The sequence below is a fragment of the Strix aluco genome, chromosome 12, assembly GCF_031877795.1.
Source record: "Strix aluco isolate bStrAlu1 chromosome 12, bStrAlu1.hap1, whole genome shotgun sequence".
NCBI lineage: Eukaryota > Metazoa > Chordata > Aves > Strigiformes > Strigidae > Strix > Strix aluco.
This window is the reverse complement of record NC_133942.1, coordinates 24,219,714-24,231,782: the sequence shown is the minus strand read 5'-3', so window position 1 is coordinate 24,231,782 and position 12,069 is coordinate 24,219,714. Positions and strand designations below refer to the sequence as shown.

General features: G+C 40.3%; 1 protein-coding gene across 6 annotated transcripts in view; it reads right to left on the bottom strand.

Moving 5' to 3' along the window:
* Window positions 1-11,599, bottom strand: part of DMXL2 (Dmx like 2) — a 55,092-nt gene extending 43,493 nt beyond the window's left edge. For 5 of the 6 annotated variants that reach the window (XM_074837115.1, XM_074837119.1, XM_074837117.1 and 2 more), the window contains exons 1-4: window positions 11,368-11,599; window positions 2,549-2,674; window positions 785-856; window positions 3-81 (exon numbers count right to left, since the gene is read on the bottom strand). In XM_074837115.1, coding sequence (XP_074693216.1) covers window positions 3-81; window positions 785-856; window positions 2,549-2,674; window positions 11,368-11,454 — 364 coding nt within the window. In that variant the 5' untranslated portion in view covers window positions 11,455-11,599. The remainder of the gene's footprint in view (window positions 1-2; window positions 82-784; window positions 857-2,548; window positions 2,675-11,367) is intronic. The other variant, XM_074837118.1, reaches the window with a different exon arrangement.
* Window positions 11,600-12,069: the final 470 nt, after the last annotated feature.

Genomic DNA, 12,069 nt, shown 5'->3' with positions numbered 1-12,069 from the left:
ACCTTGAGGATCCCATGCCAGGTTGTAAGTCATAGAACTGAGGAAGAATTGCCCAGTTTTAAGCCACTGACACTTTAGTTGCTGTAGTTTAAAAACAGTAAAGGATTAATTCTCACATCAACAGCAAAATACAAAGGTATTGGTATTCTTTATTTCTCTGTAAAATTGCTATTAAGCCTGTTGCAAAAACATTCAGGACCCAGTGCTAGATTGCTGAATCTAGTTTTAGTAATTTCTTTAATTGTTTTATAAAAACTAAATGCATCAGAGTGCCCTGCAAACCAGATCTGGACCTGTCACACATACAAATATATCTGTAGATTATTTTAAACTAGTTAGGTCATATATTTATAACAACATAAGAGATGGCAGTATAGATGCAACAAAGATTGTGAAACCTGCTTGAGAACATATTTCAGGCTTTAGCGCTCAGCATGGCTGTGCTGTTAAAACAAGCCTGGATACACATATACAAGTCTAAGTCATAATTTTATACCACAGATCTGACGACCTCTTCAAGGTAAAGAAACACCAACTTGTCACCATGTAATTCCAGTATAAGATTCAAGAACAAGATGTTGTTGTGAACTTAGGAGGAGTGCAGTCCCCAGTTCGATTCACGCAGTTGAAGATTTTACCCATCCAATTTTATTATGGATGGTGGAAAATATTCATCCATTAGTCTTTTTGTGTGCCAATACAGCATAATAACAATAACTGACAGACAAACTTTTGCCTCTTCTAAGAGCCTAAACTGAATTACAAACATGAAATACATACTTACACAATTTCTTTTATGAGAATTTATACCAAGCGGTTCAAAAATGCAAACAGCATTTCCATACGATGCTGCAATCTGGAAAAAAATAAATAAATTGAAGACTCAAAATGTAAGATTAGGAGATAAGTGTAACCACTTCTTAGTATTCCAAAATAGCTAAAGAATTTCCCATACCTTCTACATGCCATTGTTCAAGAAAAGTGAAATCAATCCAAATGTCATTAATTGTGTTATAGGTATACTTTCTTAAAGAAGTTGAGAAATACTTACTTCTCAACAAGCCCATCTTTAAGATTTTAACTCTAAGTAGGGAAGACATCTTGTTCAGTGGGATAAACACTGTCAATCAGATCTAATATATTCTTCTAGGGTAACTACTGTTAATGCATAAGGGAAAGCTGATGCCTTCACTACTTCTGCCCACGTTCTGTCTACTTCACAGCTAATAAATTAATTATTAGTGTCTGGGTCTCCGTGTGTTCCCAGATTCCATTTTGTACCACTAAATAATAATTACAAGAAACAGGAGGAAATTTAATTGTATTTTGAACAGTTAAACACATTCTGAAGGGAGACAAATGGTAAACAGAAAAACTGAAGTACTTATACCACTGAACCCCTCAATTTCTTTCACACACTTATTTCACAGAAAACTCCATACACAAAATGGTCTTTATTAGAAATTTATCTGGTCATGTTTCTAATACTCATATGCTTATGAGTACTTTTGACTACCTTTAAATTCCTTTTTCTTCCTTAAAAGATTTTAAAAGAAAAACTGTTTAACTTCTTCCCATTGAGGATCTGGTTTCCTTAATACAGAAATGATATAAAAGTTTCACAACATTTATTACGAAATTTTATTTCCTCTTCAGGAAGAGGGGAGTGGGGGAGGGAGGGTTGCAACAGCACACACCCAGAGAACAGAAGAGACCCTGAGTTTGGAGGCCTGAATGCAGAAGCACCCAGGGGCTCATGGTGATCTTGCAGGGGCCACCTGTGCAGCTGGAATCTCTCTTCCAGCCCTACTGGGACTGCACTGCTGCACTGCAGGGGCCTTGCCAGCTAAACCTGCCCAAACCCTAACTAGGGCTTTCTCAATACTGCAACCAAGTTTTAACCAGCTAACATTAGTAGGCAGTGACAACTGACAAACAAAATTTGCTCAGTGCACTACCATATCTCATAGAAAGTTTTTTCTCAGCAATCCAAACCACCTCTTTAGAATTGTTTAGGGATTAAAAATAAAACCGCATAGCCAGTCAAGGGGCCATGCAGTTACAACAGCTCATACTGTACTACTTCTAAACACATTAAACATGCCTAAGCTTTCCTGAAAAATAAAGTATTTCTAATTCATTACTTTGCAGGACACACACACGCACATCTGTGTGTATATATGTATACATGAATGATTTATCCTTGTTATCTTTAGGTAAAGTATACAATAATGAAGACAATAACAATAATACCATTCCAATTCTGGTACTGTACTTTAACTAATACATATTTCCACATTTTGTGAGACCTGTTATTGCAGGTCCTGGAAAGGAATAAAAACCATTGTTACAAGGTGACTCCTGCTTCCCCTATCCCCCCCCTCCCCTGAAAAAAACCTATTACATTGAAACAGTTCTTTGAGTGACACAAAAGGTGTCATGACATTAACTCATTAATACCATTAATATATTATGTTGCTGTTTAATTATTTCATTTAAAGTATTCAAATGTTTTTAAAATTCTATACAAATTTATTAAAATCCTTACCCTGCCTTGTCGTTGGGAGCACTCCACACAACTGACCTGGATATTTCCATGTTTAGCACCAGGAATAATTTGCACACACTCAAAGTCATTTGCCAGAATAACGATATCACAACCAGAGCCATATGCCTGAAATATTTTTTAAAAGAAATACAATTAAAAATTTATTTAAAAAACTGAATACTTGTAAGATGACTTACATTTTTGAGAGATCTATGAAAATCTCCATTGAAACACGATGTTACTATGTAGCAGGTTTATTTCTTGCCAATTCAGTAGCACCAACAGAATATAAGCAACAAGTGAAAACAAAGTAGCAAAGGACACCTTAACTTACAGCAAACAGAAACAGGGAAAGCAAACCAAAACAACCAAATGCCAAACTTTAGAACTTAAGCTCTGTGTGTACTTTCACTTTTTTTGTTTTGTGGAATCTTTTAGTTGCCCTTTTTTTTTTTTTTTTTTTTTCCCCCCATCCCTCCAATTCTTGTTGCCTCTTAGAGCAAGGCAGCCAAGAGTTTACTATTCAGGTGCACTTATTGAATTTGCCTATGGATTTCTTAAATATGTGTTATGCCTTTTTTTTTTTTTTTTTAAGAAAAAAAACCATTATTAAGTGATTCTTTTCTACAAAAATCCAATTTCTGGGCTTTTCTCCGTTTTAAGAAGTGCAAGTTACTATAAGACTGTAAAAGAACAAAGATTTGTTTGGATGTGCCGTATCTTATGTAATGCACACTACAGTCTAAATAATTTGTTTAAGAATAAGTCATAGAACAATGATAGCTTGCAGCACTTTTTATTGCCAGGATAAATATCTATCTGTCTGCCAACCTTTCACTTGTCCTAGTGTGTCAGAATATTCTAAAAAAGTTTAATCACTCCAGATGATCTGTTCCACTGAACTCCCACATTCAGGCACAGAAATCCCTCCCTAGCAACAATCTATCAGTAAGCCTTTTTAAAGTAAACTGTTACAGCTGTAAGTCTCTTTCCTTAAAGTAACTTTTCCACTGATTCCAATACAGTAAGCAGAAATTTTACAACAGCTGAATTAAGCAGAGAGTGCAAGTCCTCAACAGTCAGTTTTAGATGGTACAAAAATCACTTTGTCATTTTAACTTGTCTCCTGCTTCTTTCACAATAATTTCCAAATTACTGAGTCGTAGCTCTCTCCTTTGAAGTCAATCAGTTTAAAGGCTACCTGTCTTATTTTTGAGAAGTGTATGAGAAATTGTGAGTATTTTATAGATTTACAGGATCAAAGCCCTTTGATGGGCACACTAAGATAACAGTACAAGATAACCACTGGAACTAGAATGGAAAATTTAGGTCTCATGACCTTCTATGTCTACTTCTGATCCTCCTGGAAAGGTGCAGCAAGAGTAGAAGTCTGAAGAAAAAGGCTTAATTTTGTGAAAACAGTCACTGCTAAAAACAAGGAACAGCAATAGAAGCAGCAAAGCAGTAACTCAGGCCTCAGAAATTACACCATATAATTGCACACACAAAAATGAAAAACTACATACAAAACACAGATTGTCTAAAAGATTTCCAAGGTTATTTCACAAAAATAAAGTGACTCAGTGCTGTCTGAGTCCTCAAGCCCACAACCGTTGTTCTGGGAAGCTCTGAGGAACTGATACTGGAGTTATTCACAGTGTAAGCAGGGGAGGAAAAAAAACCTCAACTGCTAAAAGGTTGTTAGAGGGAGATTATCTATGTAATAGAATATCCTAGCTCCTTGACAACTAGGCTATGCAATTATTAGAACCAGTCTGGAAAGGAGTAAGTTATTATTAAACTGGAATAGGATTATTTCTAGAAAGTCAGAGAAAGAAAGATGAGATTCTGAGATAAGTTCTAGCATTGAATGGAATGTCTTTTCATTTTATTGTTTTCCTACTTTTTATATTGGAATTTGCTGCAAAACAAACTCCACCAGCAGCGTGGAATGCTGGACAGGCCAGCAAATGTTCACAAGTAGGAAGGAAGAAGATGGAGACCAGGATGTGAATGCCCGTAAGTAGACAGGATAACAAAAGCAGGTCCTCTTGGTCTAATAATTTATTCAGAATTCACAAGCAATTGATGTCCTATTTACTTCAAAGGGTGAGCAACTAAAGCAGAAAAGAAAGACTCCCTTTCAACAGTCTGCCTCGTAACTACTAATACAAACCTACTAAAAGACGTGATTTAAATTGATAGAGTAAAAAAAGGTACCAAGCCACTTCAAACAAAGGACTTAAACCTTTCAGATACCCTATTTTTTCATAGGCGATACTGATAACTTGACTTGCAGATTTTGAGCTAAATTAAACATAATTTATCACTGCTTGCAATCCTGTTAGCTGGAGATACGGATGTGTGTCTCAGAAATGATACAGGGAAAGGAAAAGACTTCTCAACTTTAATGTCCTTATGCTTACTGTTCTTAAACATGCACATTTGATGTGTGTGTATCATTGATAATGCACAAAACAGAAAACATTCTATACTTGGGTATGTCTGTTGACTCAGTGAAGCAAAAGAATTTAGTGGCTTCCTTTTAAAATGTTTTAATTTCTCTTCTCTCCTGTCTCCTGTCCGCACTTCTTGTTATAGTCACAAAGCAGTATTTTCCTGGCTAATTATACTATTTAGCATATTTTTTACAAAATTAAGTAAAAAGGTGGTTGTGAATTAAAAGAGTGGTTTACACTAGAATTTTTTTTTTTTCTTAAAGAATCAAGATGTAGACACCTCTTTCCTAAGTGAAATCTTATTACTGTCATTCATATCCTTCCTACTCTTTGCCTGTGTTTGGCACTGCACCAACAAGTGACTCAGCACACCTAAGTGTCCTGTGACAACAGAGAGGATCTAGTCTGTTAGAGACCCTTGTCGGGACACATACCAGGCTTCAGCTTAAGGTTCTCTGCGCAAGTGCTGTCTCTTGGTTCTGGGGTCATTCAGTGTAGACATTTATTCTGAAAATGTCTCTAACTTCTTGAAAGTATATTAAAGTTTACTTACCTTAAATCTTAAATTTACTTCAAGAAGTACATTTATTATATAACCCCACCTTTGAGAAAAGGTGTCCCCTCATTTTAAAACAAGTATTCACTTTTTCAAATTCATAGTCTCCAAATTTCTCAAAACAGAAAAGGTCAATATACTTTTCTGTACTGAAAGATATTTCCGTATTTCACATTATACATCTAAATACAAGCTTTCCATTTGATTACTTTTACGAGGCTTTTCTAATATACTCAATATATTAACATGTTTATACTTGAACAGAACACATTTCTATTAAATCCCCTTTTCATTTTGTCCTTTCACTCCTCAAGCTGGTATTGCAGAAGTGCCCTACATTGGCAAAGAATAGGAAGTGTCACAATATTTAACATCAGTAGTTCCTTCTTAAGGATTCAGCTGACATCTTCAGGGAGATCATTCATGCCACCACAGGTCTCTCCTGCCAGAGTAACAGCGGCCACAATATTTGTGGCAACAGACTAACAGTCTGCATAGCCTGATAAAAAGAACGGAAAATTGGTAAGCCATACAAAAAGGAAAGATGGAAAATAAGATGCTGAGATACTGTAATGGATGAGAACAGCACAGAGGTCTTAGATAAACAGAATTATAAGCAGCCACTGAATGAAGCAAGTGAAGTAAAAACCACCCACATGGAGTATCTGCCAACCTCCATTTCTAATGTCACTGATAACTTCAAAGAGAAAATTAAATGGAGCTGCAGAACCGCCAGAACACAAGGATGACTTGCAGGATCCATAAGCAACTAATACGCTGTAGTTTGCCAATGTCTGCTCTAACTGTCAAGTTCTGGGACCACTGAATTGAACAATGACAAAGCTCTAATTGAATGCAGAAGCACCTGCCAGAAGTAGGACATTATGTCCTACTGTAAGAGTTTATGCTATATCCTCAGTTTTCAGATAATATGAAAGCAGCATGTGCATCTCTCTCTCTCAGCTGCCCATGTTTTCCAGTTTGGTTCTCTAATTTTAATGTTGCATGCTGGGACTAACAGACAGGGAAACAATTATTCCTTCACATTCTCACCTTGGTTTTTCTTTATATAAATATTCTTCTCTGTATAAAGAATGATTCTACTCTATAACCTGCAACTCTTTACACATTTGGCGTAAGTGAAATAGACCAGAAGTCTTCAAGCTCCAGTGTGTACTATTAGAGGTACAGAGGCATTTAAAGATGGTAAATGATGTGGAAGAAACAGAATCAGCCCACAGTGGTATATAAAAAAGAAGTTCCTAAATAGCTAAAATTACATAAATTAAAATCTGTATTAAAACCTGAATTAAAGCCTGTATTGGCCTTATAATACTCCTCCAGTATAACAACACTTATCCTTAAGCTTCTGGCTATGGATAGTAAACATGTAAGATGCAGAAATTCCTCCACCTTCCTATTAGCGATGAAGACACCTGAATTATGAAACATGTCCAAACTCTCATCAACGAACACATTTACGCTTCCCCCCTTCCCCAGCTAAGTATTAGTAGAATTACATACACTTAATGCAAACTAGCAAAATAACTGAAAAAAACCCCAACCCACTACTAGCCTGGGGCCTGTAGAACAGGCCTTCCTAAATTGACATTTGAGACAAATTAATGATTAAATACTTTACTATATGCTTACAAACAGAGCTTCAGAGGAAAAAACACGGTAAGAATTCAGATGTTAAGCATCTGTAGTCCAGTTCATATAAACATAACATAGTGAAGAACATATAGATATATGTAAGTAGTAATATACGAGAGGGATTTGCAAATAAGGGTTTTATAACAAGTAATTTTCCAAGAAGAATGAAGTAGAGGAGAGCCCTACACAGCAGAGAAAACCTGTTCTCAGTTGCTGTATCTTGCGGACATAGTGCTGTGGGTGAAGATTTTGCTGTTTTCAATGAGGTAAAGAAAAGTTTACATGGGTGTAGGAGACTTTCATCTGCAACAGCTTCTGAAATTCATTAGATGCAGTTCCAGGCCAACCATCAGTACTGGCATGGAAGATGCCAGGAAGCTTGTCCTTTTCAAAAATGAAAAATAATACATGAAATTTTTTTCACTTCAATCAGAAAAGTTCTTATGTACAGATACCCCTAAAATCTGATACTCTGATTTTTCATTAATAATGTTTCAAGTTCCGTATTTTGTGCGTTTAGTGATACCTCTTACAAGAAGTAAATATTTATTATCTTCTGTTTGTGGGACACTAGCCAGAGATTGGAATTTTTATACTTATAGAATCTAGCCTTTAGGTAACTGACATACCAATGGATATTTTTTTTTTTTTTTTTTTTTTTTAACTTTTGAAACAGCTACATTCTGCTCAGAGTTTCAGGGGGGAAAAACAACCCTGAGCTCGGACAGAGGCCAAAAGTCATATAACCAAAATCAGGACAGCTCATTATCTTTACCTGAAACCACCTTAATCCACATCACAGAAAGTCAGGTTGATAGCGTACATCCCACAGAGAGTTAGGGTCAGTGACTGAAATTGGCTCAACATAAAATGGCAGCTTAACAACAAGATCTACGAGGAATCAACCGTGGTTTGAAAAATGCAGTTTACTACCTTTAAAAACTTATTAGCTGCCAGTGAGACTGAGGTTCAAACAACAAACCCTTCTTCTGTCTAGGCAAGGTGCATGCTGTAAGGCCCTCCTGTATAAAGCTCAACTCTGACCTTCTGTAAACCCGTTTGTGAAACACGGTTAACAGTATTTGCTGAAATGAGAATGTGAAGCAACAGCAAGCTGAATAGCGCACAGAATTATTATGAGAAATGACAAAACCAGAACATTGGTCATTTAGTAATTAAACCCTTTGCTTATGCAGTGTCCTTTCTGAAGTGCAAATGAAAGGAGGCTGAAGAGACTGCCTGGTAGAAAACGGCATTATGAAGCTATTTTGCTACTAATCACCCTTCAAACAATTTTTTCCTGTGTATTACCCACTCCACTAGACTGGGTGCAATACAGCCACAACATCACATCCACAAGCCAGTTTGTTAACCGAACATCTCTGCGCTTCATCCCTTATTTGGGAAATTCTAGTTGTATGTCAGCATTGCTGCAGGCAGATGTGGGAGCATAGGGAGGAAAGGACACTACGTGCATTTCAGATAAAGGACTGACAAAACCTTTGTAGCCAACCTACAGCAACTATCTCTATTTCTTTGGATTTGTTTTGCTTTATGAAGTCACTAATACTTGGGTTTTTTCAGGTAAAGAAAAATTAACGGCAAAATTATTTCTTTTCCCTGTCTTCTTCTCAGAGTAACTACATGACTTTCACCAAAGCTTTAAAAAAGTTGAGGCAGAACATGTTACCATCTTAGCTCTAGCTACACTGACTTGGAAATTCAAAGCTTACCTCTATCCTCAGCAAGGAGCCATGTAAACAAGCCAAGAGCAAACCACAGAGGAAAGGAAAGATGAAGAACCACCTGAGAATAGCAGTGCCCCTGATCAGGTCAGAAGAAAATGTGTTCCTTCTCTCAGAATCCCAAGATTGCTGGAGTTTGGCATCTAAAGCAAGCTCATCTTTAGAGGACATTTCTCTTTCTCCTCAAAAGCAAAAATAGCTCCAAAACTATTAACTAGTGAATACATATATACATGTAACCTAGCTGTTATTCTACTGTGAAGTGCAGTAACTTTAACATGAGCGATTCATTTCTGCACAGAATAAAGCCATATTTTCAAGTCCCCGTGATGAATCAGTTGTAGCAATTTTGAACTAGTTCTCACACATTTTAAACAGATTCTCGAACATCAACCAAAACATAAGCAAGCACATGCGCACACAAACAATGGCTCCTCTGCCACAGCCTAACTGCACATGGATTCAAGTAGTACAGCACATCCTGTGCAGATCTCCCTTAACCTCTTGCCTTTCACTGCTCCGCTTCTGCTGTGTTCTAGAGGCTGACAGGTATCGGGGTCTTAAGACCACGGCTATAGAGTCAGGCTCTGTCACCAACCCAGATGATCTCTTGCCTAAACTGCAAATCCTGCTTCAGGATCTGAGTTAAAGTCATGACTCCAAACAGCTTAATGTTTTGGGGGGGGACAAAGCTACGTCAATACAGCATTACTGATGTTGACCAACAGAATTTAAGGTTAGGCTCTAATGGAAGTGACACCTGCAGTGGATGGTAGACTAGGATGCTACTGAGAGTCACAAAAGGTGACTAATTTCCTAACAATTGGGATATAAGACCCCAAACTGTTTGCAAGCTGATGTTTTTAACCATAAGGTTTACTACAGGATCAAGGTCTAGAACAGCAGCAAATACCACAAGAGAAAGGAGAAAAAGGGAAGAAAGTTACAGCTGTGGAAGTCCAGAAAATACATTTATTAAAGCATATTTATCCCTTTAGTTCCTTCTTTACTGTATTATAAAAAATTGGATGCAGCAGTCAGAAAAGACAGTGAGGTCTGTTACATGCAGTTCTGTAATTAACATGTTACCAAATGATTCTGCATTTTTTTGTAAAACATGACTTTTGTTCTTGGAAAATTCTTGTATAAATCATAATATATATTATTATTCATTTTTTACATTATTGAAATTATTATGAGAATTAGCATAAAGTTGTCTTCCATAATACCGGTTGATTGACTTCTCAAATTGTCACAGTAGAAAGAAACACATTAGAATATGAATACGAGTAAACGACTTCTTACATAAATATCAAAAGTAACAGAGGTCCCTTTAATAGCAGTATGGCTGCATAGCAGCAGAGCAAGGAAAATAAAGACAGACATGGCACCTTTTATTTAAGACTTTCAAGCATTCATTACTGAAATTAGACATCTGTGATAATCTAAAGTAAGCTTTAAATGTTTGACAAGTCTGCTGACAGTTATCTTAGACTAAAAATGATGCTTTATATCATTTAGCTTGGAATTGGTTCGTGCCTGAGATATAATTGCGTAAATTTTAATAAAAAATCTAATGAGACAATTTATTCCCAAATAATAACATACTGATTGGATGATAGCATGCAAAACACTGCAGAAGCTGATCATTCATTAAAATCAGAGAAGCATAAACTAAAGAAGTGGAAATTGACATTAGAGTAAACAAAAATAGCCCATGGATGATAAACAGATTTTATTATATAAACTACTGGACTCTTGAAATGTACTTAGTGTGTCTCTTTCTTTTCTCTTCCAGTTTAAGAGCAGCATTGACAAATTTGTGTTTTATTAACCACAGTAATTGAAGCCAAACGCTCATCAATAGCGGACAGGCTTCTTCAGAAGCCTAGTGCAACCGACTCTGCAGGAGCGCCAGACACACACACAAAGGCACCCCGCAAAATGTGGGGGCTTCCCTGGCTCCCGACTCGAATGCAGAGGATGGAGGGAGCACTGGCCAGAGGGGACGGGCGCGCCCACGACCCCCGGCCCCCGCCTGCCGCGGCGCCCCGGGGAGAGCGAGCAGCGAGGCCGCTCCCGGAGGGCGGAAGAAGACGGCGGCGGGGTCAGGCCCGTCTCCTCCCCCGCCGCACTCTCAGGAGCGCCCCGAGGTCCCGCACCTATCAACATGCCGGCTCTCCCGCACTCGCCCTCCCCGCGCCGCCCCGCAGCCCCCGCTCGCAGTCCCCGCCTTCACTACCCCGGCAGTGCCGCTCCCGGTACAAGGGCCCGCAGACCCCCGCGGCCCGGCAGGTCAATCCCCCGCGGCCCCTCCCGCCGCTCTCCTCGGGCCCACACACCTCCCTCCCGCCCGCCTCAGCCCAGGCGCCCCCACCGCCCCCCTCGCATCGCCACCATTACCGTGAAGGGGATGTCCTCGACGCTGCCCACCGAGTAGCAGTTGTCCCCGGGGTTGACGGCGCCGGTGAGCACCTGGTGGAGATGCATGGCGGCTCCCCCCCGCCCCCGCTCTCCTGGGGACAGCGGCCGCCACCTCCCCCGGCACCGAGCGGGCGAGACCCGGATGGCTCCGCGCTCCCGGCGGCCGCGCGGGCCGAGGCCCTGCTGCCTGCAGCGCGAGCGCGCGCCGGGGAGGAAGGGAGGGAGGAGGGAGGAGGGAGGCGGCGCATGCGCTAGGCAGCGCCTCTGTCAGGTGAGGCGCGCGCAGGCACCGCCCCTGCGCGAGCGGCGGCCGCCAGGGGGCGGGAGAGCGGGCGCGGGGCCGCTGCGAGTGGGGGGGGCCGGGCCGGGCTGGGCTGGGCAGCCTGAGGCGGGCAGGGCGGGGAGGGGCGGCGGGGCGAGGGGAGCGGTAGGTTTAAAAGAGCCGAGAGAGCTCCGGCTTGGGAGCCGGGGGGATGTGGTGTGCTTGGCTGATGCCTCGAGGTGAGACGGTGGCATGGGCGCCTCACGGGGGCGGGAGGGAGAACTTGGGGGTGGATTTACCGGCTGCTGCGGCGTTCCGGCTGTGAGGCGGGCTGGGGAGGTGTGTCCCCGCGGGAGGAGCGGTGAGTGTGCTGAGGGGAGCGGCTCCCGTCAGCGGAGGGGCCGGGCAGCGGTTCGCTG